The 25,995-nt window shown below is 42.6% G+C and overlaps 1 protein-coding gene across 3 annotated transcripts in view; it reads left to right on the plus strand.

Annotated features, from left to right (window-relative positions):
- Positions 1-976: 976 nt before the first annotated feature.
- mprip (myosin phosphatase Rho interacting protein) overlaps positions 977-25,995 on the plus strand; it is a 444,516-nt gene continuing 419,497 nt past the window's right edge. For all 3 annotated transcript variants that reach the window (XM_060844305.1, XM_060844307.1, XM_060844306.1), the window contains exon 1: positions 977-1,676. In XM_060844305.1, the coding sequence (XP_060700288.1) occupies positions 1,551-1,676 (126 nt within the window). In that variant the 5' untranslated portion in view covers positions 977-1,550. The remainder of the gene's footprint in view (positions 1,677-25,995) is intronic.

Here is a 25,995-nt window from a genome sequence, read left to right on the forward strand (position 1 = left end):
ATCTGTGCCATGTGCTCTCTCTATCTGTGCCATGCGCTCTCTCTATCTGTGCCATGCACTCCATCTCTCTATCTGTGCCATGCACTATCTCTCCATCTGTGCCATGCCCTCTATCTCTCTCTCTATCTGTGCCCTCTGTCTCTCTCTATCTGTGCCATGCGCTCTCTCTATCTGTGCCATGCACTCTATCTCTCTCTCTATCTGTGCCATGCACTATCTCTCCATCTGTCCCATGCCCTCTGTCTCTATCTGTGCCATGCCCTCTCTCTCTCTATCTGTGCCATGCCCTCTCTCTCTTTATCTGTGCCATGCCCTCTCTCTACCTGTGCCATGCGCTCTCTCTATCTGTGCCATGCCCTCTATCTCTCTCTGTGCCATGCCCTCTATCTCTATCTGTGTCATGCCCTCTAACTCTCCCTATCTGTGCCATGCCCTCTATCTCTATCTGTGCCATGCCCTCTATCTCTCTCTGTGCCATGCCCTCTGTCTCTATCTGTGCCATGCCCTCTATCTCTCTCTCTATCAGTGCCATGCCCTCTATCTCTCTCTCTCTATCTGTGCCATGCCCTCTATCTCTCTATCTCTCTCTCTCTATCAGTGCCATGCCCTCTATCTCTCTCTCTATCAGTGCCATGCCCTCTATCTATCTCTCTCTATCTGTGCCATGCCCTCTATCTCTCTCTCTCTCTATCAGTGCCATGCCCTCTATCTCTCTCTCTCTATCTGTGCCATGCCCTCTATCTCTCTATCTCTCTCTCTCTATCAGTGCCATGCCCTCTATCTCTCTCTCTCTCTATCAGTGCCATGCCCTCTATCTCTCTCTCTCTCTCTGTGCCATGCCCTCTATCTCTCTCTCTCTCTCTGTGCCATGCCCTCTATCTCTCTCTCTCTACGCTGTTCAGGGACTGGGTGCTGCCGCACTCCTCCTGCTGGCGGCGCTGTGTACGATCATTGATAAAAGCGGGCGGGCGGCGCGCGAGCCGGGCAGAGCGAGGGAGCGAGGGGCTGGTGGAAAGTTCGCGAATCGCTGCCAGGGTGGGGAGCGAAACCGAGCTCATTCCACCCCTACCCCACCCGCGGGGGGGTCCGCATTCCCCCCCCCCCCTCTCCCCGACACTTCCCTCCGTCCTATCCCCTGTCGTTCACCGCCTGCAGCCGCCATCTTCCCTGAGCGGGAGTAACCGCCATCGCGGCTCCGGGCCCCGTCTGGGCTTTGAAAAGGCGAGGGGGCCGCCATCAGCCGAGAGAGACCGAGCTGGAGTGTGCGGCCTCCCGGGAATTACTGTGGACCTGAATCCAGGCCCCGGGAGGCAGTGGGTGAGGGCAGACCCAGCGATGTACCGACGCCCTCCGCCGACTTAATCCGGGTGGAGGGCTTGAAGATTCGGCCTGTGTCAGGCGGAGCAAGCCGAGCTCCGCCGTGATTTATCGCGGAGAAATTTCCCTTATTTTCTTCAGAAAACACACCAAGAAACAACCGCATTTTAATCCCGCGCCAGAGGAAAGTGAGGGGAGTTTATTTTCTTTACCTTTATTTTTTTTTAACCGAGATGTTGGCCGGAGCCAAGGACAATCCGTGCCGTAAATTCCAGGCTAATATCTTCAATAAGAGCAAATGTCAAAATTGCTTCAAACCCCGGGAGGTGCACTTACTGACGGACGAGGACTTGAACCAGGTGAGGGGCTCATGCGGGGAGTTCTTTCGCAAAGGGCAAGCACCCTTTAATTTTTAAAATGCATCCTCTGTCATCTTTTGTTTTGCGAGGATTGGTGGCGGGGAATCTGTTACTGGGGGAACGGAGAGTTATTTTTTCCCGTGTGTTTGATCGTGGTGGAACGGATCAATGTTGCAGAATGAAGTTTATGTTTCGCCCCTGAACATATTAATCTTTTCTGTGGCTGGCTTTTACCCCGACTCTGAAAGTGTCGAAAAGTATGTTTCGTGGTAATCGGCCAGAACGATTCTCCCTTTTTTTTTCCCACCCTTCCCCAACAAAAACAAACCTCGATTTTGTCCTAATATTTATGGCTGCTGCTTCCTGCTTTTCAATCGTGTTTTTCGATTTTAAAGGAAGAGTGGTTTCCTCCTTTCAAACCACGTTGCCTTTTTTTGTCGTCTTCCCTATTTATTTTAATGTATGGATTTGAACTGTGTGCGTATTTATTTTTTCGCTGCATTGTTTGATAAGTCTTCAGTTGGGGTGTGATCTTTAGCTCCTCCCTCTAATCCTAATAGTGCCCTATTTCGGAGGTATTTGGAAAAATGGTGATTTGTTTTTAGATGATCGTGTGTTTAAATTAGAATGTGCCAGGGTCTACCGTTTCTTGACAATTCTGGGTTATGATGGACATTAAATAACGAATTAATTTCTCTGTTGAAATTGTCCTGCAAGCTCCTCCCTACCCCTACCATGCAGTGAAACATGTAGCTCTTGTTGAAAATTTCGTGCCAGTGTACTTATGTAACGTTGACGTTAAAGTAACATTTGCAGAGCTAAATGTCCTGTTCAAAATTTTGGGTACCATTCTTGGATAATTTTAATGCTTTGGCATATTTTTGTCGGCTCCTTTCTCCCTGAAATATGGAGTTACTGTCTGAAACGAATAATTTTAACAATATATAATGCTTGGGTGTAAATTAATCTTCATTGCATTTTTGGTAGTTTTCTCTAACTTCAGAAGCTGCTTTTAAAGAAAAAGTAATTTCGGTACTTTTCTGAACCATGCTGTAACTTTCTTGTTCTTTGTTTAAAAAAAATCAAAATGTTGGCAATATTAGTTCTTGAGACAAAAATTGAATATAATTTAATGACTTTAAATATAAACCTTATTAACTTGACAAGAACATTTTTGTTTAATGCCTATAAACTGAATATGTATTTAAAAAAAACTTTGATTCAATCTCATCTTGAAAAGTAATAATTCAAGAAGTTGTTGGAAAGAATTGAGTGTGTATTCTATGCAATTGCAATTTTGTAAGCAATGGACTGACTGTCCAGATCACTATTATGTTTCTCATTTTGATGTCCTTGCTCTGTCATAGTTCCAGTTTGCAGTAATGAATTTGAACTTTTCAACTAATTGCAAGTTAATGTTTATGATTTGTTGAACTTTGTTCGCTTTAGAAATGAAAGGGATCAGAATTGTGCGACAGAATTGTGATAGTCTTGTCCCCATCAAATGTTAATGCTAACTTGGCGACTAACATTGAAAACATGTCATCACCAGTTCAAATTGTTTGCTTTTGAAATACTATTGTTTATTAAACTCTTTTGTTTCCTTGTTTTGATTTGTCACCTTTATTGCTAAATTAATAAGTACTGTATTTTTTCAAATCTCATTTATAAGTGATTAACGGTGTGATAAAAAGAACAGCAAGATAAGATGTACTGTCATTTGACATTGACCAGTTCGAGTATGACTGTGCTGTAGTTATTATTTTCAATTGGTCACTGTTCACCTAGTACTTGATTTGTTTTAACACTTGTAACTCTTTAGAATAATCTATGATCTGATGGGATATTGTAATATTAATAGATGTTATTTTACAGAATGAGAAACATTGTGAAAAATGGAGATTTCCTTCAGTAGTTGAAAATTTGGTTAAATGGATTTAAGACTTAATATTAATTCTGGACTTTTGGTGATTTGAGATTTAGCTCCATGTGAAAGTGCTAGCCATCTTACAAGTTCATGTAGTGGGATGTTAATTATGGGTGTTTGTGGTTATTGCCCTTCACTTGTTCCACTGCTTTGACTGCTGTAGTAGTCTTCAACTTGCCTTGACAAGGAGTTTCATTGCTCTTCCTCAAATTTGCTCCTTTGCAACTGTTTCACTACCATCCTTGTCCAGTTTGTTTCTCCTTCCTTGCTCCTTGATATTTAATGGAAAGAGCTTTAAAATCTATTTCTGCACTTGAGAAATCAATATTTGAATTATTTACCCCTTGTGTAAGATGGTTTCTCAACATGTTTGTTGGAATGATATTTTGTAGAGTAACTTGAACTTTTTTTAAGTTTGAGCTAAAAAGGTAATGTTTTGTGCCCTCCAGGTTCAGTGTCATATGCTCATGACAGTTTGACTTAGAGGCTTGTGACCACTGGGGTCTGAGCTTTGTAGTCAAGTAAGTAGTTTTGAACTGTAGTCACGATAATATAGGAATATCGTAATGTTTGGTTGAGAGACTTTAATAGGATTACTGGGTATAGTACCATTGCCGTATTTTGTTGGCTTCCCAAGTCTGTGCCACTAATTTGACTTGGTGGTTACTCAAATTTTCCTCCTTCCCCATTTTTTTTTTTGTTAACTTGTTACTGCCTTTTTTAACTCCTTTCTGTAGATTTCTATAATTCTATTACACGAACACTGATGTTGGCTTCTGTTTGGTTTCTGTTGTCTTTGCTCATCCTTTTTGTTTTGATGCCCAAAAATCTCCAATTAAGTAACTGCATAAGCTTGTATATCTGTGCAATTCCTTTTTTTTATATAGCGTATTTTAAAGTACTGAAAACATTTTTTGAAGTTTACTTTATACAGCATTGTACTGGTTCTAATTTATGAAAAATGGGCACAACAATATGGGCCATCAAAGTTTCTTATCAAACTAGGATGATAACACCAGCTGATGTCAGGAAAAACAGACTGGGCCAGATCAGCATTATTTAGAGTTAATGTTAGTCTTGTCTTATGTGCATCTTATGTCGTATAACCTGTATGCCATACTCTGTCCAGATTTTTATCACCCTATGATCTCTGTCTTTGCTTATTGTGATCTGCCTGTACTGATCGCAGACAAATCTTTTCACTGTACTTAAGTATATCTGACAACAAATCAAATAAGTTACTGGCCATTCTCTGTCTGGTAGAAGAAGCAGAAACCGGTTGACCAAGAAGTAAATAGGACCAGCTAGAAGTGTCCTGAATGCCGCACCTAGGTTTGGAGAGTACAGAACCAGATGACAGACTTGCGCCATTTAGGAGTGATATTTTTTCATGCAGAGTGGTGAATCTTCAGAAATCTGTACAAAGGAGAGCTGTGTAGGTTTAATTTTGAATATACTCAATGTCTGAGACCAATGGATTTTGAGCTGTCAAAGATGGTGGAGTAAAGTAGCATGGATGTACAGATCAGTCATGAACTAGAGGAATGGTTGAGCAGGTGAAAGGGGTTCACTGGCCTACTCTTGCTCAACCTCCTATTTCCAACATTTCTCAAAAGGGAACTGATGACTATGCTGGCATTCTCCAACAGCCACAGAAACAGCAGGAAATAGAAAATAGAAGGTTGTGTACTTAAAAATATAGTCAAGATTTTTGGAGAACATTTAGAGCTGGGGAGACTATGGACAACTTTTAATGCAGAATGAGGTCATTCAGCCCAAACTTGTCTGCATTGATTCTTCAAATGAGTAGTTCGCATTGACTCATTCATCTGCCAATCCCCATAATAATACATGTTCATTCTTCTTTAAGTTGGCAGTCCAACTCCTTGAATGCTTCAACTGAACCTGTTAACACGTCGTTTCAGAGTGCAACACTTAATTTTTTTTATATAGAAACTCTTTCATTGTTGATTTTGCTTTGTTTACCAGTAACTTTGTGCCTATGCCCTCCTTTTCTATCACTTCATGAGTCAAAACTGTTTCTCCTATCTACTTTGTCCAGACTCCGCATGATTTTCAGCACCTCCTTCAAATCTCTTCTCCACTGCCTTTCCTGAAAATGTGTAGCTGGTTAAAGCACAGCAGGTTAGGCAGCATCCAAGGAACAGGAAATTCGACGTTTCGGGCTAGAGTCCTTCTTCAGGAATGACTGGAGAAGGGCTCTGGCCCGAAACGTTGAATTTCCTGTTCCTTGGATGCTGCCTAACCTGCTGTGCTTTAACCAGCAACACATTTTCAGCTCTGATCTCCAGCATCTGCAGACCTCACTTTTTACTCCACTGCCTTTCCCCCAGGAAAAATGGTTATAACTTCTCATGTCCATCTGAAATTCCTCCTCTCCAGTATAATTTTCCTGAATCTTTTCTGTAATAGCTCCAATGTTTTCGCGTCCTTCTTAAAATGCAGCCAAATTGATATCTTGTACAAGCTCAACATAACCTCTGAGAATGCTAAAGAAAGTCAGCTCTGAAGAAGAGTCTTGCTGAATTTGGATCATTAACTAATTCCCTTTCTCACTGCAAATGCTGCCAGGCCTCCTGAGTTTCTTCAATATTGTTTCTTTCAGATTTTCAGCATCTGCAGTATTTTGCCTATATTCAACGTAACATCACTGCTCTGTCCTAATAATAAAGCCAAAAATGTTTGAGCTTTATACCTCTTTCTCAAGCTGCTCTGCCACCTTTAATCATTAAAGCACACATGCATTCCCTCCTAGAATAGCACCTTATGTCTCCATATTCTTCCGATCAAAATTATTCATTGGACATCTCTCTTCAATGAGCTACATGTTCTATCTGTCTGCTCATTCAACCAAATTGCATTTTGAAGATCTGAACTATCATCATTACCTCTTACAATGCTTTCAAGCTTTGCACCATCTGTATACCTCTGTAAACCGAGGCCTAGGGCATTAATATATATTGAGAAATGCATGGGTCATAACACTGACCTCTGCAGAACTCCACTCCAAATATTCCTCTAGCTGAAAAACATCCATTAACCACTCTTTTGTTTCCTGTTATTCAACTAATTTAAAACCCATGCCCATAAGGTTGTTTGGCAGTTTACCTTTTGGAAATCCCCGCTGTCACATCAGCTACATTGCCCTGATCAACCCTCTGTTACTTTATCTTTTAAAAAATGTTTTTTAAAAACTTTAACTTAGTTAAACATTTTCCCTTCAGTAAGCCTGGGTTTCTTTTAAATAACTTGCAGTTGTACATGTGACTATTTTTGATTATTGTTTCTAGAAATCTTCTTCTTCTGTTGAAGTTAAATTCTCTGGCTTGTAATTGTTGACTATTTCTACATATCTCTTTTGTAATAAGATATAAACATTTGAAATCCTTCAGTTCCAAGGCACCATGGAGTGTCCAAGGAAGGCTGGAAAGTTATGGCCAGTGTTTCTGTAACTTTAGTTCTTGCTTCCCTTTGTTTCCTTGAATGCATCTCCTCTGGTCTTGATGCAGTTCACTGTAATAGAAAACATGTTCAATATGCATAGAGATAGTATCTGATCCAAGGAAGAAGCTTACAGATTGGCCAAGAAAAATAATAGGTCTGAGAATTGGGAGCAGTTTAGAATTCGACGAAGGGATTAAGAAGGGGCAGTACTTTACAAAAGTAAAATTGCAGGGAGCATAAAGACTGACACTAAGTTTCTATAGGTACATGAAAAGGAAGGAGATTGGTGAAGACAAATGTCAGTCCCCTACAGTCAGAAATGGGGAAATGTATAATAGGGGATAAAGAAATGGCTGAGCAACTGAATGCATACTTTGGTTCTGTCCTCACCAACGAGGAAACAAATCAGACACCAGAAATGTTGGGCAGTGCAGAATTTAGTGAGAGCGAAGAACTGAGGAAGATCACTAGTAGAGAAATGAGGGGATTGAAAGTGATAAATCCTCAGGGCCTGATAATTTACATCCTAGGAAGTGACTAGAGATAGTGGATGCATTGGTAGTCATCTTCCAGGATTCTCTAGACTCTGGAAGGGTCTGTGCAGGTTTTAGCATAGCTAATGTTACTCCAGTATTCAAAAAGGGAGGTAGGGAGAAACCAGGGAATTATAAACCAGTGCGCCTAACATCGGGAGTGAGGAAAATTCTCAAATGCATTATCAAGGATTTTACAGCAGAACATTTGGAAAGCAGTGGCAGAATCAGAAAGAGTCAGCATGGATTTATGAGGGGGAAGTCTTGCTTGATAAATCTGTTGCAAGTCTATGAAAGTATAATTAGCAGAGTTGACAATGGGGGAGCCAGTCAATGTGCTGTATTTGGACTTTCAGAAAGCGTTTGTCAGAACGCCCCCACCCCACCCCCCTTCGTAAGTGCATGGGATTGGGGGAAGCATATTGAGGTAGATAGAAAACTGATTAATTCCTACACTTTGGCAGGTAGGAAACAATGGGTCCTTTTCAGATTGGCAAGCAGTAACTAGTGGGGGTGCCGCAGTGATTAACGCTAGGACCCCAGGTGTTCACTATATATTAATAATTTGGATGAGGGAACAAAATGTAACATTGCAAGGTTTGCACATGATGCCAAGTTGGGTGGGAGGATGAACTGTGATGAGGATGTGTAGTTCCTTCAGCATGATCTGGACAGGTTGCGAAAGTGGGCAAATCAATGGCAGACGTGGTACAATTTGGATAATTGTGAGGTTATTCACTTTGGAAGCAAAAAACAAGAAGGCAGATTACTACCTGAATGGCAGTAAATTGGGAGAGCCGAGTGTGCAGCGGGACCTGGGTATCCTTTGTGCACCAGTGGCTGAAGGTAAGTGTGCAGGTGCAGCAGGTGATAAAGAAGGCAAATGGTATGCTGGCCTTCATTGTGAGACGTTTCAAGTACAAGAGCATGGATGTGTTATTGCACTTATACATCGCCTTGGTGTGGCCACACCTAGAATAGTGCGCAGTTTTGGTCTCTTTTTCTGAAGAAGGATGCTCTTGCTCTTGAGCAAGTGTACTGAAGTTTTACCAGGTTTATCCTGGGTATGGCAGAACTGACGTATGAGGAGAGATTGACTAGGTTAGGATTGTTTTCGCTGGAGTTCAGACCAGTGAGCAGGAATTCTAACCGGGTAGATGCAGGGAGGATATTCCTGATGGTGGGTGCATCCAGAGCCAGTGGACACAGTTTGAGGATTCAGGGTGGACCATTTAGGAGGACATGAGGAGACGTTTCTTCATCCAAAGAATTCATTCCCGTAGGAAGGTGTTCCTATTGCACGCATCCAGTAAGTGGCTAGATATAGCGCTTGGTGAATGGGATCGAAGGTTCTGGGGAGAAAGTAGGATTTGGCTGTTAGATGATGGTCAGCCAAGGTTGTGATGAATAGTGTAGCAGGCTTGAAGGGCTGAATGGCGGCCTCCTGCTCCTATGTTCTGTGTTTATCTTTTAATTTTATCTTTAATCAAGAATAGAAGTTGCTGGAGAAACTCTGATCTGGCTGCGTCTGGCGAGATAAAAGTTAACCTTTCAAGCTTGGTGACTCGATCACTTTTAAGCTGTGCGCCATGAAATTCTTCTTGATCATTTGTCTTGGCTCCCTTGTCCTCTGTCAACCTTATTTAAACCGTCCCTAATAATACTTAATCCTATTTCTATTTAGGTGCAACCTGTTCCAGCGTATTTAGGGCTTCCAGCTCCCTTTTAAGATCAGTAGGAGCATGGGTAAATAGAGTAACTAATTCCAATGCTGAAGTGCTGACCCAGAGGGTACAGATTTAAAGTGACTGTTTGTCTTCATGGTGCTTCTGATTCTTTCGTCCAACTTTCTCTTTAATGCACTGAGTGGTTACCGTTTGGAGTATGTAAATGAGAGGGTGGCAAATACTAACTCAACAAAACCTTCATAAGAGAACTGGATAAATATTTGAAGAAAGATTGGGTCTACCTGAATTGTTCTGCAAAACAACTGATGCAGAAGCAATGAATGATGTAGTCTTCTGTGATAGTGTTGAGTGTTTCTAAGATGCGAGGCTAGTTGTGACCTTGGGAAGGAAAGCACCAAATACAAGGTGATGGCAAGACTCAAGCAAGGTACTACAAAATATCAGAACCTGGATCTAAGCAAATGCTGTGGCTACAGAGGCTCAATTCTGACACCTCTCCACTCCAATATCAGTGAGTTGACTTGACTTTCTGTAAGCTATTCCTGGTGCAGTAGCTTTAATTAAAAATAACACTAGTTCAGAGATGTATGGGCTACACCGTTTTTTTAAGAAGGAAAAAAAGTTGGAATTCTGGCTACAAATTTTTTCTTGCTGGATTATCTGAGTCATTTGATAGAGTTGGAATGCTGTGGGAATAATCTGGACACAGAATCTAAAATGCAGTATGAGCTTCAAACATAGGAAGCCAACAGTAGCAACTGTAACCTGCACTGCTGTAGGTTAGGATCCAAAATAATCCTAGCAGTGTTCACCTTTTTCAGGATGAAGCAGAAATTCTTAAACCCTGGTAAAGTTGGAGATGTGAGCAAAGCTGTTGCATTACAATAACAAATATTGGTTTTTCCCAGATCCTGTTCATTTGTGTTACTTTATCTGCATTGAATGTTTTAAGTTGATTTTCCTGAAAATCTTCTCTAATGTAATCTTGAAGCTGGGACATTTGTCAGAAATTTGAACCTAATATAGAGACCAGATAAACTCCTGATTTGTGTTTATAAAACAGACATGTGAGACTAGTTTGCTGTTTTGACAAAGTAATCTGTGGATCTCGGGTATTGGAGTGTGGATATGTAGAGAATTTGGCATCTTTTAGAGTTGCTCAGTGGCTTGTTGCTTGTGCTATGGAAGATTTTTTTTAAGGTTCTTAAACATTTGCATTTGTGTTCTTTAATAAATGGAAACCTGGTCAAATTGTTTGTACGTAAAGTGTTTTGGTATTTTGTTTTTGAAAAGAAGAAAAATGATTGTTATCCAGGTAGTTACTGCCCTCCTCTCTGCCTGCTGCCTGACCTTGATTTTAAATTGATTGCTATAAATTATAAATCCAGATAAGATACTATTTATTAGAAAATCTTTTCATCCAAACAAGAAAAGTAATGGCAAAATTGAACTGTAGAACATCAATGTTGTCAACTGTACTGTCATACATATTTAATTTATGGTCACTTAAACTGTGTGATTGCTAAAGTGTTTCTTTTGTATGTATTCACATGGTCACTTATAAACACATTGAAAATAAGAAATTTTTTTGAAACCTTAGTTTGTTTGAATGGGCTGAATATTTTGTCTTAAACTGAATTACCATGACTTGTTGATTTCAGTGTTGCAGAAATGTTTGTACATTCAGCAGATAATTCCATATTGCCATATGCTTGGGCACATCAAACCACTAAATGGTGATGTTTTGGATATTGAATAACTGTGTCTTGGTAGGTAGGTGTCTCTTGAGTCAGAAGGTTGTTGAATATTTGGAAGTGTATGGTAAAATAGGGCAAAGTCAGCATGGTTTCATCAAGGGGGCGTCATGCCTGACAAACCTGCTAGAATTCTTTTGAGGAGGTAACAAGTAGGTTAGACCAAGGAGATCTAATGGATGTTATCAACCTGAACTTCAAGAAGGCCTTTGACAAGGTGCCGCATAGAAGGCTGCTGAGTAAGATAAGGGCCCATGTTGTAAGAGACCAGTTGCTAACATGGGTGGAAGATAGTTTGTTTGGCAGAAGGCAGAGAGTGGGAATGAAAAGGGATTTCCTAGAATGGGAGCCGGTGACTAGTGATGTTTCACAAGGGTCAGTGTTGGGACCACAACTTTTCATTTTATACATTAATGGTCTAGATGAAGCAACTGAGGTCATTCTGGATAAGTTTGCAGATGATACAAAGGTGGAGGAACAGGTAGTATTGAGGAGGTGAAGAGATGGCAGAAGGATTTAAACAGATTAGGAGAGTGGGCAAAGTGGTGGCAGATGGAATACATTGTGGAAAAATGTGAGGTCATGCATTTTGGTAGGAAGAATGGAGGCATGGACTATTTTCTAAATGGGGAGAAAATTCAGAAATCTGAAGTGCAAAGGGACTTGGCAGTCCTAGTCCAGGTTTTTCTTTAAGGTAAGTTTGCAGGTTGAGTAGGTAGTTAGGAAGACAAATACAATGTTGTCATTCATCTTGAGAACTAGAATGTAAAAGCAGGGATGTACTTTAGAGGCTTTACAAGGCTCTGGTCAGACCACATTTTGAGAATTGAGTAGTTTCGGACACCTTGCCTCAGGAAGGATCTATTGGCTCTGAAGTGGGTCTGTAGGAAGCTAATGAGAATGATTCCAGGAATGAAAAGATTATCATATGATGAACATTTGAGGACTCTGGGACTTTAGAAAGATGAGGGGGTAATATGATTGAAGCTTTCAGAATGCTGAACGACCTGGACAGAATTGTTGTTGGGAAGATGTTTTCATGGGCTTGAGGGTCGAGGACCTCAGGGTACAGTCTTAGAGTAAAGGGAAGGTCCTTTAGAATGGAGATAAGGAGAAACTTCTTTAGCCAGAGTGGTGAATATGTGGAATTCTTTGCCGCAGAAGGCTGTGGATACCAGGTTATTCTGTATATTTAAAACTGGGATTAATTCTTGATTGTCAAGCGGGTCGAAGATTATGGGGACAAAGCCAAAACATGAGATTGATGAATTATCAGCCATGATCAAATGGCAGAGCAGACTTAATGGGCTGAAGTGCTGGGTTAAAGCCTTAAACTAGGAAAAAGTGAGCTGTAGATGCTGGAGATCAGAGTCAGTGTGGTGCTGGAAAAGCACAGCCGGTCAGGCAGCATCCGAGCAGCAGAAGAGTTGATGTATCAAGCATAAGCTCTTTATCAGGAATATGGGGGTTCCCCAAGGGGCCTGAGATAGGGGAGTGGGGCTGAGGGGAATGTAGCTAGGAAGGCGATAGGTAGATGATGGGATATGATGGTGATAGGTCAGAGCAGAGGTGGAGTAGTTAGGTGAGAAAGATAATGGACAGATCTGAGTGCTGAGTTGGAGGGTTGGATCTGGGATTTTGCATGTCCTTGGAGCTGAAGTGGTCAGCCACAGGGTAGTGGGTTGTTTAGTGCGTGTCCCAGATGTTCTCAAATGTTCTGCAAGTTGGCATCCTGTCTCCCTGATGTAGAGGAGACCACATCGAGAACAATGGACACAGTAAATGAGGACACACCCACAATCCTCCTTCTGTAGCCTCCCCACTTCCTCAGTACTACCTGCCTCTGCACCTAACTTCGTATCATCGGCAAACTTCACTAGAATGCCCCCAGTCCCTTCATCCAGATCATTAATATATAATGCGAAGAGCTGTGGCCCCAACACTGAACCCTGCGGGACACCGCTTGTCACTGGCTGCCATTCCGAAAAAGAACCTTTTTATCCCAACTCTCTGCCTTCTGTCAGACAGCCAATCCTCAATCCATACCAGTAGCTCACCTCGAACACCATGGGCCCTTACCTTGCTCAGGAGCCTCCCGTGTGGCACCTTATCAAATTTCCTTTTGGAAGTCTAGATAGACCACATCCACTGGGTTTAACCTACTTGTCACCTCTTCAAAGAATTCCAACAGGTTTGTCAGACATGACCTCCCCTTACTAAATCCATGTTGACTCTGCTCTTCCAAGAATTTAGAAATCTCACCTTTAATGATGGATTCTAGAATTTTACCAACAACCGAGGTTAGGCTAATTGGCCTATAATTTTCCATTTTTTATCTTGATCCTTTCTTGAACAAGGGGGTTACAACAGCGATCTTCCAATCATCTGGGACTTCCCCGACTCCAGTGACTTTTGAAAGATCTCAACCAATGCCTCTGCTATTTCCTCAGCCACCTCTCTCAGAACTCTAGGATGTATCACATCGGGGCCAGGAGATTTATCAATTTTAAGACCTTTTAGCTTTTTGAGCACTATCTCTTTTGTAATGCCATCCATACTCAACTCAGCCCCCTGACTCCCTTTAATTGTTGGGATGTTACTCATGTCTTCCACTGTGAAGACTGACGCAAAGTACTTGTTAAGTTCTCCTATTTCCTTATCTCCCATCACTAGGCTTCCAGCATCAGTTTTGCCTGTTGTTTGCTTCTTATGTATTGAAAGAAACTTTTACTATCATTTCTAATATTACTGGATAGCCTACCTTCATATTTGATCCCCTCCTTCCTTATTTCTCTCTTTGTTATCCTGTTTGTTTGTTTTTGTAGCCTTCCCAATCTTCTGATTTCCTACTGCTCTTGGCCACTTTATAGGATCTCTCTTTTTCTTTAATACATTTCCTGACTTCAGCCTTGGCAGCCATGGCTGTCTAATCCCTCCCCGGATATCTTTCTTTTCTTGGGGATGAACCTATATAGAGTGTCCTCAATTACACCCACAAACTCCTGCCATTTTTGCTCTACTGTCTTCCCCACTAGCTTCTGCTTCCAGCCTATTTTTGTCAGTTCCTCTCTCTTACCCTCATAATTACCTTTATTTAACTGTAACACCATTACATCCAATTTTGCCTTCTCTCTTTCAAACTGCAGACTGAACTCTACCTTACTTTAAGATCTTTTATAAAGTTTGGTTCATTACAAAGCACTAGGTCTAGAATAGCCTGCTCCCTTGTGGGCTCCATGACAAGCTGTTCCAAAAAGCCATCCTGTAAGCATTCCATGAATTCCCTTTCTTTGGATCCACTGGCAACATTATTTACCCAGTCCACCTGCATATTGAAGTCTCCCATGATCACCGTGACCTTGCCTTTCTGACATGCCTTCTCTATTTCCCGGTACATGTTGCGCCCCTGGTCCTGACCACTGTTAGGAGGTCTGTACATAACTCCCATTATGGTTTGTTTGCCTTTGTGGTTCCTCAATTCCACCCACACAGATTCCACATCATCATTCAGTGCCATAGATTTAATTTTGTTCTTAACTAACAAGGCAACCCCACCCCCTCTGCCCACCTCCCTGTCTTTTCGATAAGTTGAAAATCCTTGGAGGTTTAACTGCCAGTCCTGACCCCCGTGCAACCACGTCTTTGTGATGTCTACCACATCATAATCATTCACTATGATCTGTGTCATTAGTTCATGTGCTTTGCTATGAATGCTATGCGCATTCAGGTAAAGTGCCTTAATGCTAACTTTATCATTAGAGATATTGGAAGTCATAAGATGTCCTAAGTTATCCTTCCTTTTTGCTGCATTCCCAGTCTGCCTCAAGTTTTAATGCACCTGCACATGCGCTATCCTGTTGCTCATCTTTCCATTTAATTCTATACTCCCTGTCGCTTTCACGTTTTCCCCCCCCCCCCCCAAACTCAGAAGTTTAAAGTCCTACTGACCACCCTATTCATCCTCTTCACTCGAACATTGGTACCTGATCGGTTCAGGTGGAGACTGTCCCAATGGTACAGATCACACACCCCCCCCCCCCCCGCCCCCCAACCACCACCACCACCACCGTTCCAAAACTGATGCCACTGCCCCATGAAGTGGAATCCCTCTTTCCCACACCAATCCATTAGCCACGTGTTTACTTCCCTAATTTTCTTATCCCTATGCCAATTAGCACGTGGCTCAGGCAGTAATCTGGAGATTATGACCCTTGAGGACCTGTACTTCAATTTCCTTCCTAGTGCTTCGTAATCCCCAAACAGGTCCTCCACCCTAGTTTACGAGTAAAAAGTGAGGTCTGCAGATGCTGGAGATCAGAGCTGAAAATGTGTTGCTGGTTAAAGCACAGCAGGTTAGGCAGCATCCAAGGAACAGGAAATTTGACGTTTCGGGCCAGAGCCCTTCTTCAGGAATGACTGAAGAAGGGCTCTGGCCCGAAACGTCGAATTTCCTGTTCCTTGGATGCTGCCTAACCTGCTGTGCTTTAACCAGCAACATATTTTCAGCTCCACCCTAGTTTTGCCTATGTTGTTCGTACCAACGTGGACCACAACTGGATCCTCCCCCTCCCGCTCCAATATCCTTTCAAGCCGGTCGGAGATGTCCCACACCCTGGCACCGGGCAGGCAACACACCATGCGAGACTCCCGATCCGGCTTGCAAAGAATACTATCTGTCACCCTAATTATAGAATCCCCTATAATCACTACTTGTCTATTTGCTCCCCCCTCTTGAATGGTCTTCTGCACCATGGTGCCGTGGTCAGCTGGCTCATCCTGTCCAGAGCCCTTTTCTTCATCCATACAGGGAGCAAGAATCTCATACCTGTTGGACAAGGTCAAGAGCTGAGGCTCCTCCACTCCTGAACTCAGGTTCCCCCTACCTGCCTCACTTACAGTCATATTCTGATGTCCCTGATCACTAGCTGAATGTGAATTACTTAATCTCCTAGGTGTGACTGCCTCCTGAAACAAAGTGTCCAGGTAACTCTCCCCCTCCTGGATGTGCCGCAGTGTTTGAAGCTCAGATTCCAGATCATCAACTGTGATCTGGAGTTCTTCCAGCAACCAACACTTGCTGCAGATGTGGTCACTGCCATTCACAATGGGATCAGCCAGCTCCCACATCATACAGCTACAGCACATCACCTGCCCAGCCATCTCTGCTTAGTTAATTACTTTGTTACTTTGTACAGGTTTGGCTTAAGATATCTCTCTGCGATAGTCTTTTCCTAAAAAAGAATTAATAGATATACAAAAAAAGTAAATTTTTAACCAGTCACTGGTAAAGAAATAGAAAATCCTTACCTTAAAAAAACAGTACTTAAGGAGGTTAGAGGAGGAGGAGGGTGGGTGGGAGATACTACAGTTATAGAGTCTCTGGTTTAGCTGCCTTCCTAATTTATATACTCACTGCTTTCCTTCCCGGCTGCCCCTCTGGTCGTTGTCACTTCCCCCTACTGCTCCCGCTCTTTCTGTGAAAAAAAACACCGCTGCCCGCTACCGGTAAGTAGTTTTAAAACAAACTGTCTTACCTTAGCTGTAGTCTTCCGGGTTCGTTTATACTCAGCCGCTGCTCCCACTCAAAATGCACCTCATCGTCTGCCTTGGGATCTTCCAACCATGAGGAATCCATGCCAGTTTCCAAATCTCCCCATCCCCACCTTTATCCCAGATCCAACCTTCCAATTCAACACTCTCATATCTGTCCATCTTCCTTCCCACTTATCCATTCCACCCTCCGCTCTGACCTATCACTATCACCCCATGCTTTCATCTACTTTATTGCCTTCCTAGCTACCCCCCACCTTCCAGGCCTACCCTCCTCCCATTTATCTCATCCCCCCTCAGGACCCCCCCCCCCCCACAACATTCCTGATTAGCTTATGCTCCTCACATGTTGCCTGACTGGCTGTGCTTTTCTAGCGCCACACTATTTGACTAAATCCATAAACTATATTGCTAAATCTCCAAAGGGATGTTTTTAGTCTTTCACAATCTTTTGCAGCTTTTTCTTTCTGCACATTACTTTCACTTGTTAGTTTTTCTTGAAAAAATAAGTAGTGCAGATACTGCAAACTTCATGTAAAATAGGAAATGCTGAAATTGCTTTGGTTAAACAACAGAAAATAAAGTTTCAATTGGATGAGTTCTCATCAGAATGAAGTTGGAGAATGAATGGTTCATTAGTGAGAATGAAGGTGAGGTAAGGGAGAGGTGGAAAATACAAGGTGGTGGGCAGCAATGAATTGGATGATGTGACCGCTGAGGGTGCTAGAAATTTGAATTGAACAAAGCATTGGAGAAATTAAGTCAGTCTGGCAACATCTGTGGAAAGAACGACACATTTAGGAGCAACTTTTTCACACAGGGTGGTTCATATGTGGATTGAACTGCCAGAGGAAATGGTAGGTGCTGGTACGGTTGTAACATTGAAAAGTCATTTGGATAGTTACATGAATAGGGATGGTTTAGAGAGAATGGGACGAACACCAGCAAGTGGGACTAGTTTAGTTTGGTTGGCATGGGTGAGCTGTTAGGATGGGTTATACAGCACAGAAATAGACCTGACCACCCTTTGTCAGAACTAAAAGTGGCTGGAAAATGGTATTTATGCTGATGTAGAGCAGAAGAGCAGTGAGGCGAATAGACAATGTGGGTTTCTGCTGAGAGATGGTAAAAGGAATCAGGCAAAGGGATTGGTGAGAGAAATGTAGGGTACAAATGCTGAAATGGTCATAACAGGAGTTAGAAAGAGTTGAAAACATGTGGGCTGTGTTGGGAGCAATCCAAAGAGAACAGAGTCTGGAGGTGAGGGGGTGGGACCATCTAGATTCCTGCTCTGAAATTGTGCAAACTGAATGTTGAGACATGAGAGCAGTAAGAAAACCAGGTGGATGGTGAGTTGTTGTTACTCCAGCTTCCATTGAACTTTGGAGCAGTGCAACAGGCCTGACAAACATAGGTTGGTGTGTTAGTTAAGACAGCAGTCAACTGAAAGCTTGGGATTATTTTTACCAATAGAGGAGAGGCGTTTGACAAAACAGTCACCCACTCTGTTTCCTGTCCCCGATTGGTAGAGAGACCATATTGTGAGCAGTGAACACAGTGGATTAGGTTGAATGACGAGACAAAAGTAAGGACTGGAGATCAAAGTCAAGAGTAGGGTGTTGGAAAAGCACAGCAGGTCAAGCAACATCTGAGGCGGGATGGGACCATTCGCCACAGCAGATTCACTGCTGACGGTTAGCCACTGCCCTTTGACCACCGAGAACACTTAGCCACCACCCATTGGCCACTGAAGACTGTTTGCCACCGCAAGTAAGTCGTATATTTTGAATATTGGTGGTATATAAAATTGTCGTTATTATTGGTTAAGATGGCGTTTGCATTGTTTCAGTAACTTATTTTCGTTACAGGAGAGTTTTTTTAAGCTTGTATTTTTGGAATACAGTGTCCAAGTTGCAAAAGTGAAAACCAGTTTAAAACGTCGTGCAGAAGAATCACAGGAAGTACCTATTGTTCTTATTAACGAATGTGTAGTCGATGTCCGTCAGTCAGTCCTAGCATCTTTACGAACGACAAGCAGCATGAAGAAAATAATTTGAGGAAAAAGGAATGATATTAGATAAGCACCACCAAACCCTACTGGTCTTCAGCATTTGGTGATTCCAATTAGATATAAAGTATACAAGCCGGATAACAGCAGAAGAAAAAATTCTTTTGGCGGATAGTGGTCAAGGAAGTAATCGTATAATCGTATTTGGTAGGGAATCTTGGATACATCATTTAGCAGAATCGACGTGGTTTGTGGATGGTATGTTCAACATCACCCCTATTTTATTCTCTCGGGTATATTGTATTTTAGCAAAAAGACTTGATGGGGTTCATCCAATATTTAATTTTTTTTTATTTCAAAGATATACTTTATTCATAAAATAATTTGATGGTCTGTACAGTTGGTCATGCCGTACATATGTCAACATTTACATACACAGATCAGAATACACAGGTCTGTATATTTTTCAATCATATGCCCATATATTTAATTGAGGGGTTCATCCAATATTGTATATACTTCTACCAAATGAGCAGCGTTCAACACGTGTATGCATGTTTGAAATGGTGAAGTCCTTGGTACCTAATCCCAGACCACAGTATATCCATTGTTTTTTTGAGCAGGCAGCTATCAGTGCTATGAGAGAATGTTTTTCTGAAGTTCGAATTAGGGGCTGTTTCTTTCATTTGGCACAAAGTATGCACAGACCTATTGCTGCAGTTGGAGCAACTTGTCAATACAACACCAATCCTGATTATGCTTTAAAAGCAAAAATGATAATTGCTTTGGCTTTTGTGCCACTTGCTGACCTTGATAACTATGTAGAAGCACTCGCAGATTTTTTGCCTCAAGAACTACAGCCAATACTAGATTGAATTTAATTATATTGGACTCTACAATAGACGTGGCAGTAGCCGAAGGGCACCTTTGTTTTCCCCATGATATGTGGTCGATCTATGAGACAGCAATAAACAATGAAGATCACACAAATAATCACGTTGAAGCCGTTCATTGGAGAATTGCTTTTGAACTCTGAGCTCACCACTCAATCATATGGAAGTATATTGGAATGTTAATGAAAGTGCAAAAGGGGTGTGATTTATATATGGAACAGCTGATTGTGGGTTACCCACCACAAATAAAGCTAAAAAAGTATCGAGACGCAGACGATAGAATAAAATAAATTGTTCTTGAATACGGTGAAAGAGATTGTTTGGAATATCTTACAGGAATAGTGCATAACTATCAAATGAACTGAAATTGTTTAATGTGAGATTTTACTGCCATTATAAAGATTTTTAAAATATATTTCCTTTTTTCTGGTTAAAGTTTGTAACTCATTTTTATATATAAACCAATAAAAAGAGGTAAAACCAATATAATTTTATATCAATATGTAGTTATATAAATAAAGAGGACTGAAGTATGAAAGAACAGGCGAGAGGGAAAACAGTCAGTACATCTATATGTTTCTGGTGGCAAATAGTCTCCAGAGGTCAAACGACCCCAGTGGAGAAACGCTGGTGGCAAACTGGAAGTGGCTAATCATCATCGGCGGTGAATCTGCCATGGCAAATCATCACTAACCCCATCTGAGGAGCAGGAAAATTGATGTTTCTGGCAAAAGTCATGCAAATCACTGCTTCATGTGGAAGGTCTATCTGCGGCCTTGGATAGTTGGGGTGGGAGGGAGCTAAACTGAGTTGGCTGATGTTATTGTTGACTGTGGTAGTGGTGAATCCTTGGGTGTGAACTGAGGTATTCTTCCTCAATGTAGCAAACTCCATGCTCAGTTCTTAGCGTTAGCAATGTCATCAGTCCTCCTGTATGCATTGCAGACTTGCACATTTGACTGTGATGTTTCAGCTTTGTTGCCTGACAGGACTTCCAAAACAAAGTCTAACCCTGGTTCACCAGATGGTCAGAAAATGCTTCAGGGAGCTCCTCACTAACTTGTGGGAGTTTCTAGCCTGACAACACCTAAATGGGAGAAGAAGCATCTGTGAAGGTGCCAAATGTTTGAGCATCTCCATTGAACCCAGATAGAGGCTAAGCACAAAGTGGAAGTGGTTTACGAAAACTTGAGCATCTCAAGCATCATCAGCAAATTGCACCTGTGTCCCATGTATGGCACTATTTGTGGATTACTTTATCTTCCAAGGACCTCAAGACTGGAGTGGAAACAAGTTATCCTCAAGGTATTATGCAAGTAGAAGTATATTGTGAGCAATTCTTGCAACATAGCAAGATGGAAGCAGGGAAAGATTTAGCATGATGGGCCAAATCTACTTTGTCCATAACTGTATAACTTGTCTCCCGCCCTGACTGCAAGCATATTTTGAAGCTGTGGATGGTTGTAAGAGGAGATGAATTTGGATGTTGGATTTCTTGCACTTGCATGGGACATTGTTGAAGTTGAGTGATGTGGTTATCAGGAATAATGGATGAGTATTATGGGGAGAATGGTACCTTTAGGAATACTGGTAGTGAGAGGTGGCCAAAGAGCTAGGTGTTCAGAAATGTTTTCATGGAGATGAGGCTTTGGCATGGATGTCTAGAAGGTATGCCAGAGTTGTCATATACTTCAGAAATGTGCAATTTCTCAACTGGTCACTTAGTACTTCTGTTGCCTCAAGCACAGTTCTCTTCTATCATAATGCTTCAATATGTTGTAAACTTTCCAGGCAATGTGTGGAAATTGTAAACACCATTTGTTGAAATTCCCTCTGAAAATCATGACTGTTGGCATGGAGTCATTTTAAAAATCTCAACACCGGGTTATAGTCAATAGAGATTTTTCACTTTGACCACCCAAGTCCAATACTGGTGCCACCACATCATGGCATGAAGTCAGGCAGTCCTGCTTCTTCAGCCCATACCTAATTAAACATGGGCATTCGCAGCCATCCAAGAAAATTGCAACTTGCTTTTTATAAAGCATAGGCAATCGCCAAAGATCTATATCATTCCAGCCGATTTATCTTTGTTCTTGAAGGATAAAACAATATTCTAACTCTGTCAGACTAGTCTGAGACCTGTATTATGACTGCTCCTAACTAAACTAGACAGGACAGATTGCAAAATGTCAAATAACAAGCAGTCTGTGGCATCAAAATACCACCTGTCTTTGGAAAAAGAATTTGAAGATGTATAAGTCACCTAGGTGATGTCTTGATGGCTTGACTATTTGTGTGGGGTGGGCTGGTGCGGGGTTGGAAAGTAAATAACAGAACTTGCTTTGTGTCTGAATTCCTGACTTCCAGTTCATCTGAAAACCAACTGGCTGAAAATTCAACTAAAGAGTCAGTGCTTACTCAGAAACCTCTACTTTCAAAGCCTTTACTTCAATTAAAATCATGAATTCATCCAAGAAACCACAGACGTGCTACAAATCTGAGGCTGAGATAATTATATCTTATTGTTTAAATTTTCTTCTGAGTGAATATAAAGGAGTCAAATGCGTGCAATGTTGTGCTCTTAATCCCCTGGGTCAAATGTGGGGTAAATACACATTTAAAACTGATGGAATTATTCGGAAAATTGAGTTTCAAATACACAAACAACTTTGATCATGCTCAGAAAACACATTCTGTCAGTGACCATAGACTCTTATTCAGTTCAACCTTTTGCCTTTACCAGTCTTGGCTATCTCTCCAGTGAGGCTTCCATCTTCAGAATCCTTGATCCAAGGAGTGGTATGAAGGAGCCCTAGCAAAACTGGACTTAATGGGAATTGAGGGGGAGGATGACTTGCTGATTAGAGATGTCATTGTACACTTCTGGGATTTAAACCAGGGCTTTCTGGTTCAGATGTAGGGATACAACAACTGCATTACTATAACCCTTAGTTCCTCAGGGTCATCTTTAAGGTCAGAAGTGAGAACGTTCGCCAATGACAAGTATTATGTTAGAACATAGAACGATACAGTGCCGAACAGGCCCTTTGGCCCTCAATGTCGTGCCGACCTGTGAACTAATCTAAGCCCATCCCCCGACACTATCCCATCATCATCCATGTGCTTGTCCAAGGACTGTTTAAATGCTCTAATGTGGCTGAGTTAACTACACTGCCAGGCAGGGCATTCCACACCCTTGCCACTGAGTAAAGAACCTGCCTCCTGACATCTGTCTTAAATCTATACCCCTCAATTTACAGCTATGCCCTCCTCGTACAAGCCGACGTCATCCTAGGAAAAAGACTCTCCCTATCTATCCTACCTAATCCTCTGATCATCTTGTTTGTCTACCAACACCTTCCACCCTGACCTCGAATTTACCTGGACCGTCTCCGACTCCTCTCTTCCCTTCCTAGACCTCTCCAATTCTATCTCTGGTGACCGAATCAACACAGACAGTTTTTATACACCGACCAACTCCCACAGCTACCTAGACTACACCTCCTCCCACCCTGTCCCCTGTAAAAACGCCATGCCATATTCCCAATTCCTTCATCTCCGCCGCATCTGCTCTCAGGAGGACCAGTTTCAATACCGAACAACCCAGTTGGCCGACTTCTTCAAAGACCCCAATTTCTCCCCAGACGTTATTGACGATGCTCTCCACCGCATCTCCTTCACTTCCCACTCCTCTGCCCTTGAGCCCCACCCCTCCAATTGTCACCAGGACAGAACCCCATTGGTCTTCACCTACCACCCCACCAACCTCCATATACATCATATCATCCGTTGTCATTTCCGCCACCTCCAAACAGACCCCACCACTAGGGATATATTTCCCTCCCCTCCCCTATCAGCGTTCCGAAAAGACCACTCCCTCCGTAACTCCCTCGTCAGGTCCACACCTCCCACCAATCCAACCTCAAACTCCACTCCCGGCACCTTCCCCTGCAATCGCAAGAAATGCAAAACTTGCGCCGACACCTTCACCCCCCCTTACTTCCCTCCAAGGCCCCAAGGGCTCCTTCCATATCTGCACCTCCATACACATCATTTACTGCATCCGCTGTGCCCCATGTGGCCGCCTCTATATTGGGGAGACAGGCCACCTACTTGTGGAACGTTTCAGAGAACACCTCTGGGACACCTGGACCAACCAACCCAACCACCCCGTGGCTCAACACTTCAACTCCCCCTCCCACTCCACCAAGGACATGCAGGTCCTTGGACTCCATTGCCAGACCATAGCAACACGACAGCTGGAGGAAGAGTGCCTCATCTTCCGCCTAGGAACCCTCCAACCGCAAGGGATAACTCAATTTCTCCAGTTTCTTCATTTCCCCTCCCCCCACCTTGTCTCAGTCCCAACCCTCGAACTCAGCACCACCTTCCCAACCTGCAATCTTCTTCCTGACCTCTCCGCCCCCAACCCCACTCCGGCCTAACACCCTCACCTGAACCTCCTTCCACCTATTGCATTTCCAACACCCCTCCCCTAAGTCCCTCCTCCCTACCTTTTTATTTTAGCCTGCTTGGCACACTTTCCTCATTCCTGAAGAAGGGCTTATGTCCGAAACGTTGATTCTCCTGCTCCTTGAATGCTGCCTGACCTGTGCTTTTCCAGCAACACATTTTCAGCTCTATCAAATCCCCTCTTAGCTGCCTTCTTTCCAATGAGAACAGGTTCCAGTCTCTCAGCCTTTCCTCATAAGACCTTCCCTCCAGACCAGGCAACATCCTGGTAAATCTGCACCTTTTCCAATGCTTCCACATCCTTCCTGTAATGGGGCGACCAGAACTGTACACAAGTGAGGCTGCACTAGCATTTCGTATAGTTGCAGCATGACATTACGGCTCCAGAACTCGATCCGTCTACAAATAAAACCTAACACCGTATGTCTCCTTAACAGCACTAGCAACTTGGGTGGCAACTTTCAGGGATCTTTGCACATGGACTCTAACATCCCTCTGCGCAGCCACATTCCCAAGAATCTTTTCATTGACCCAGTATTCTGCTTTCCTGTTATTCTTCCCAAACATTTGGGAATCACCTTGCGTTTATCTGCATTGAACTCCATTTGCGCCCCCCCAGTCCAATTCTGCAGTTTTTATCCAAGTCCCCCTGCAACGTGCAACATTCTTCCACACTGTTTACTACGCTACCCACTTTAGTGTCATCTGCAAATTTACTAATCTATCCACCTATGCCTGCATCCAAGTCATTTATAAATATGACAAACAGCACTTGTCCTAAAACAGATCCTTGAGGCACACCACTGATTACTGGACTCCAGGCCGAATATTGTCCATCAACCACCACTTGCTGCCTTCTGACAGAAAGCCAGTCTCTAATCTAAACTGCTAAATCGTCCTTAATCCCATGCTCTGCATTTTCTCCAACAGCCTACCATGTGGAACCTTATCAAAGGTTTTACTGAAGTCCATGTATACCACGTCAGCTGCCCTACCTTCATCTATATGCTTGGTCACCTTCTCAAAAGACTCAATGAGGTTTGTGAGACCTGACCTGCCCTTGACAAAACCATGTTGACTATCTGAAATCAAATTGTTGCTTGCTAGATGATTATAAATCCTATCTCTTGCAATCCTTTCCAAAACTCTTCCTGCAACAGATGTAAGGCTCACTGGTCTATAATTACCTGAGTCGCCTCTACTGCTCTTCTTGAACAAGGGCACATCATTTGCAATCCTCCAATCCTCTGGTACTAAACCTGTAGACAATGATGACTCAAAGATCAAAGCCAAAGGCTCCAACACCAACTCTCTTCACAGAGAAGCCTTGGATAAATCCCATCCTGCCCAGGGGACTTGTCTACATTTCCCCCCTTCTGGAATTGATAACACCTCTTCTTTACTAACCTCGATCCTTTCTAGTTTAAATCCCGTATCTCATTCTTTTCCCTGACAATATTCTCCTTTTCCTGAGTGAAAACCAATGAGAAATATTTGTTTAGCACTCTCCGATATCCAAAGGGTCCACACACAACTTCCCATTTCTGTCTTTTGACTGACTGTATTCCTACCCTAGTCATCCTCTTATTCCTCACATACCTAATTAAGGTTTAGGGTTCTCCTTTGTTCTACCTGCTAAATTCTGCTCATGTTCTCTCTTTGCTGTTCCTGACTCTCTCTTTTTAAATTCTTCCTGGCTAATCTGTAACTCTCCATTGCCACATCTAAACCATCTCGTCTCCTCATCACAGAAACCTCCTCCTTCCGCTTAACAAGAGATGCAATATCTGTGGTAAACCACGGTTCCCTAGCCTTATCCTGCCTGACAAGGACACACTTATCTAGGACATACAATGTGTTCATTCACCCAGCTCCACATTTCAATTGTCCCCATTCCCTGCATTTTGCTACCCCATTCTGTGCATCCCAAGTCTTGCCTAATGGCATTATAATTGCCCTAGCCCCATCGATAACTCTTGTCCTGTGACATGTACCTATCTCTTTCCATCGCTAAACTAAATGTAA

This window comes from Hemiscyllium ocellatum, chromosome 25, assembly GCF_020745735.1.
Source record: "Hemiscyllium ocellatum isolate sHemOce1 chromosome 25, sHemOce1.pat.X.cur, whole genome shotgun sequence".
Taxonomy (NCBI): Eukaryota; Metazoa; Chordata; class Chondrichthyes; order Orectolobiformes; family Hemiscylliidae; genus Hemiscyllium; species Hemiscyllium ocellatum.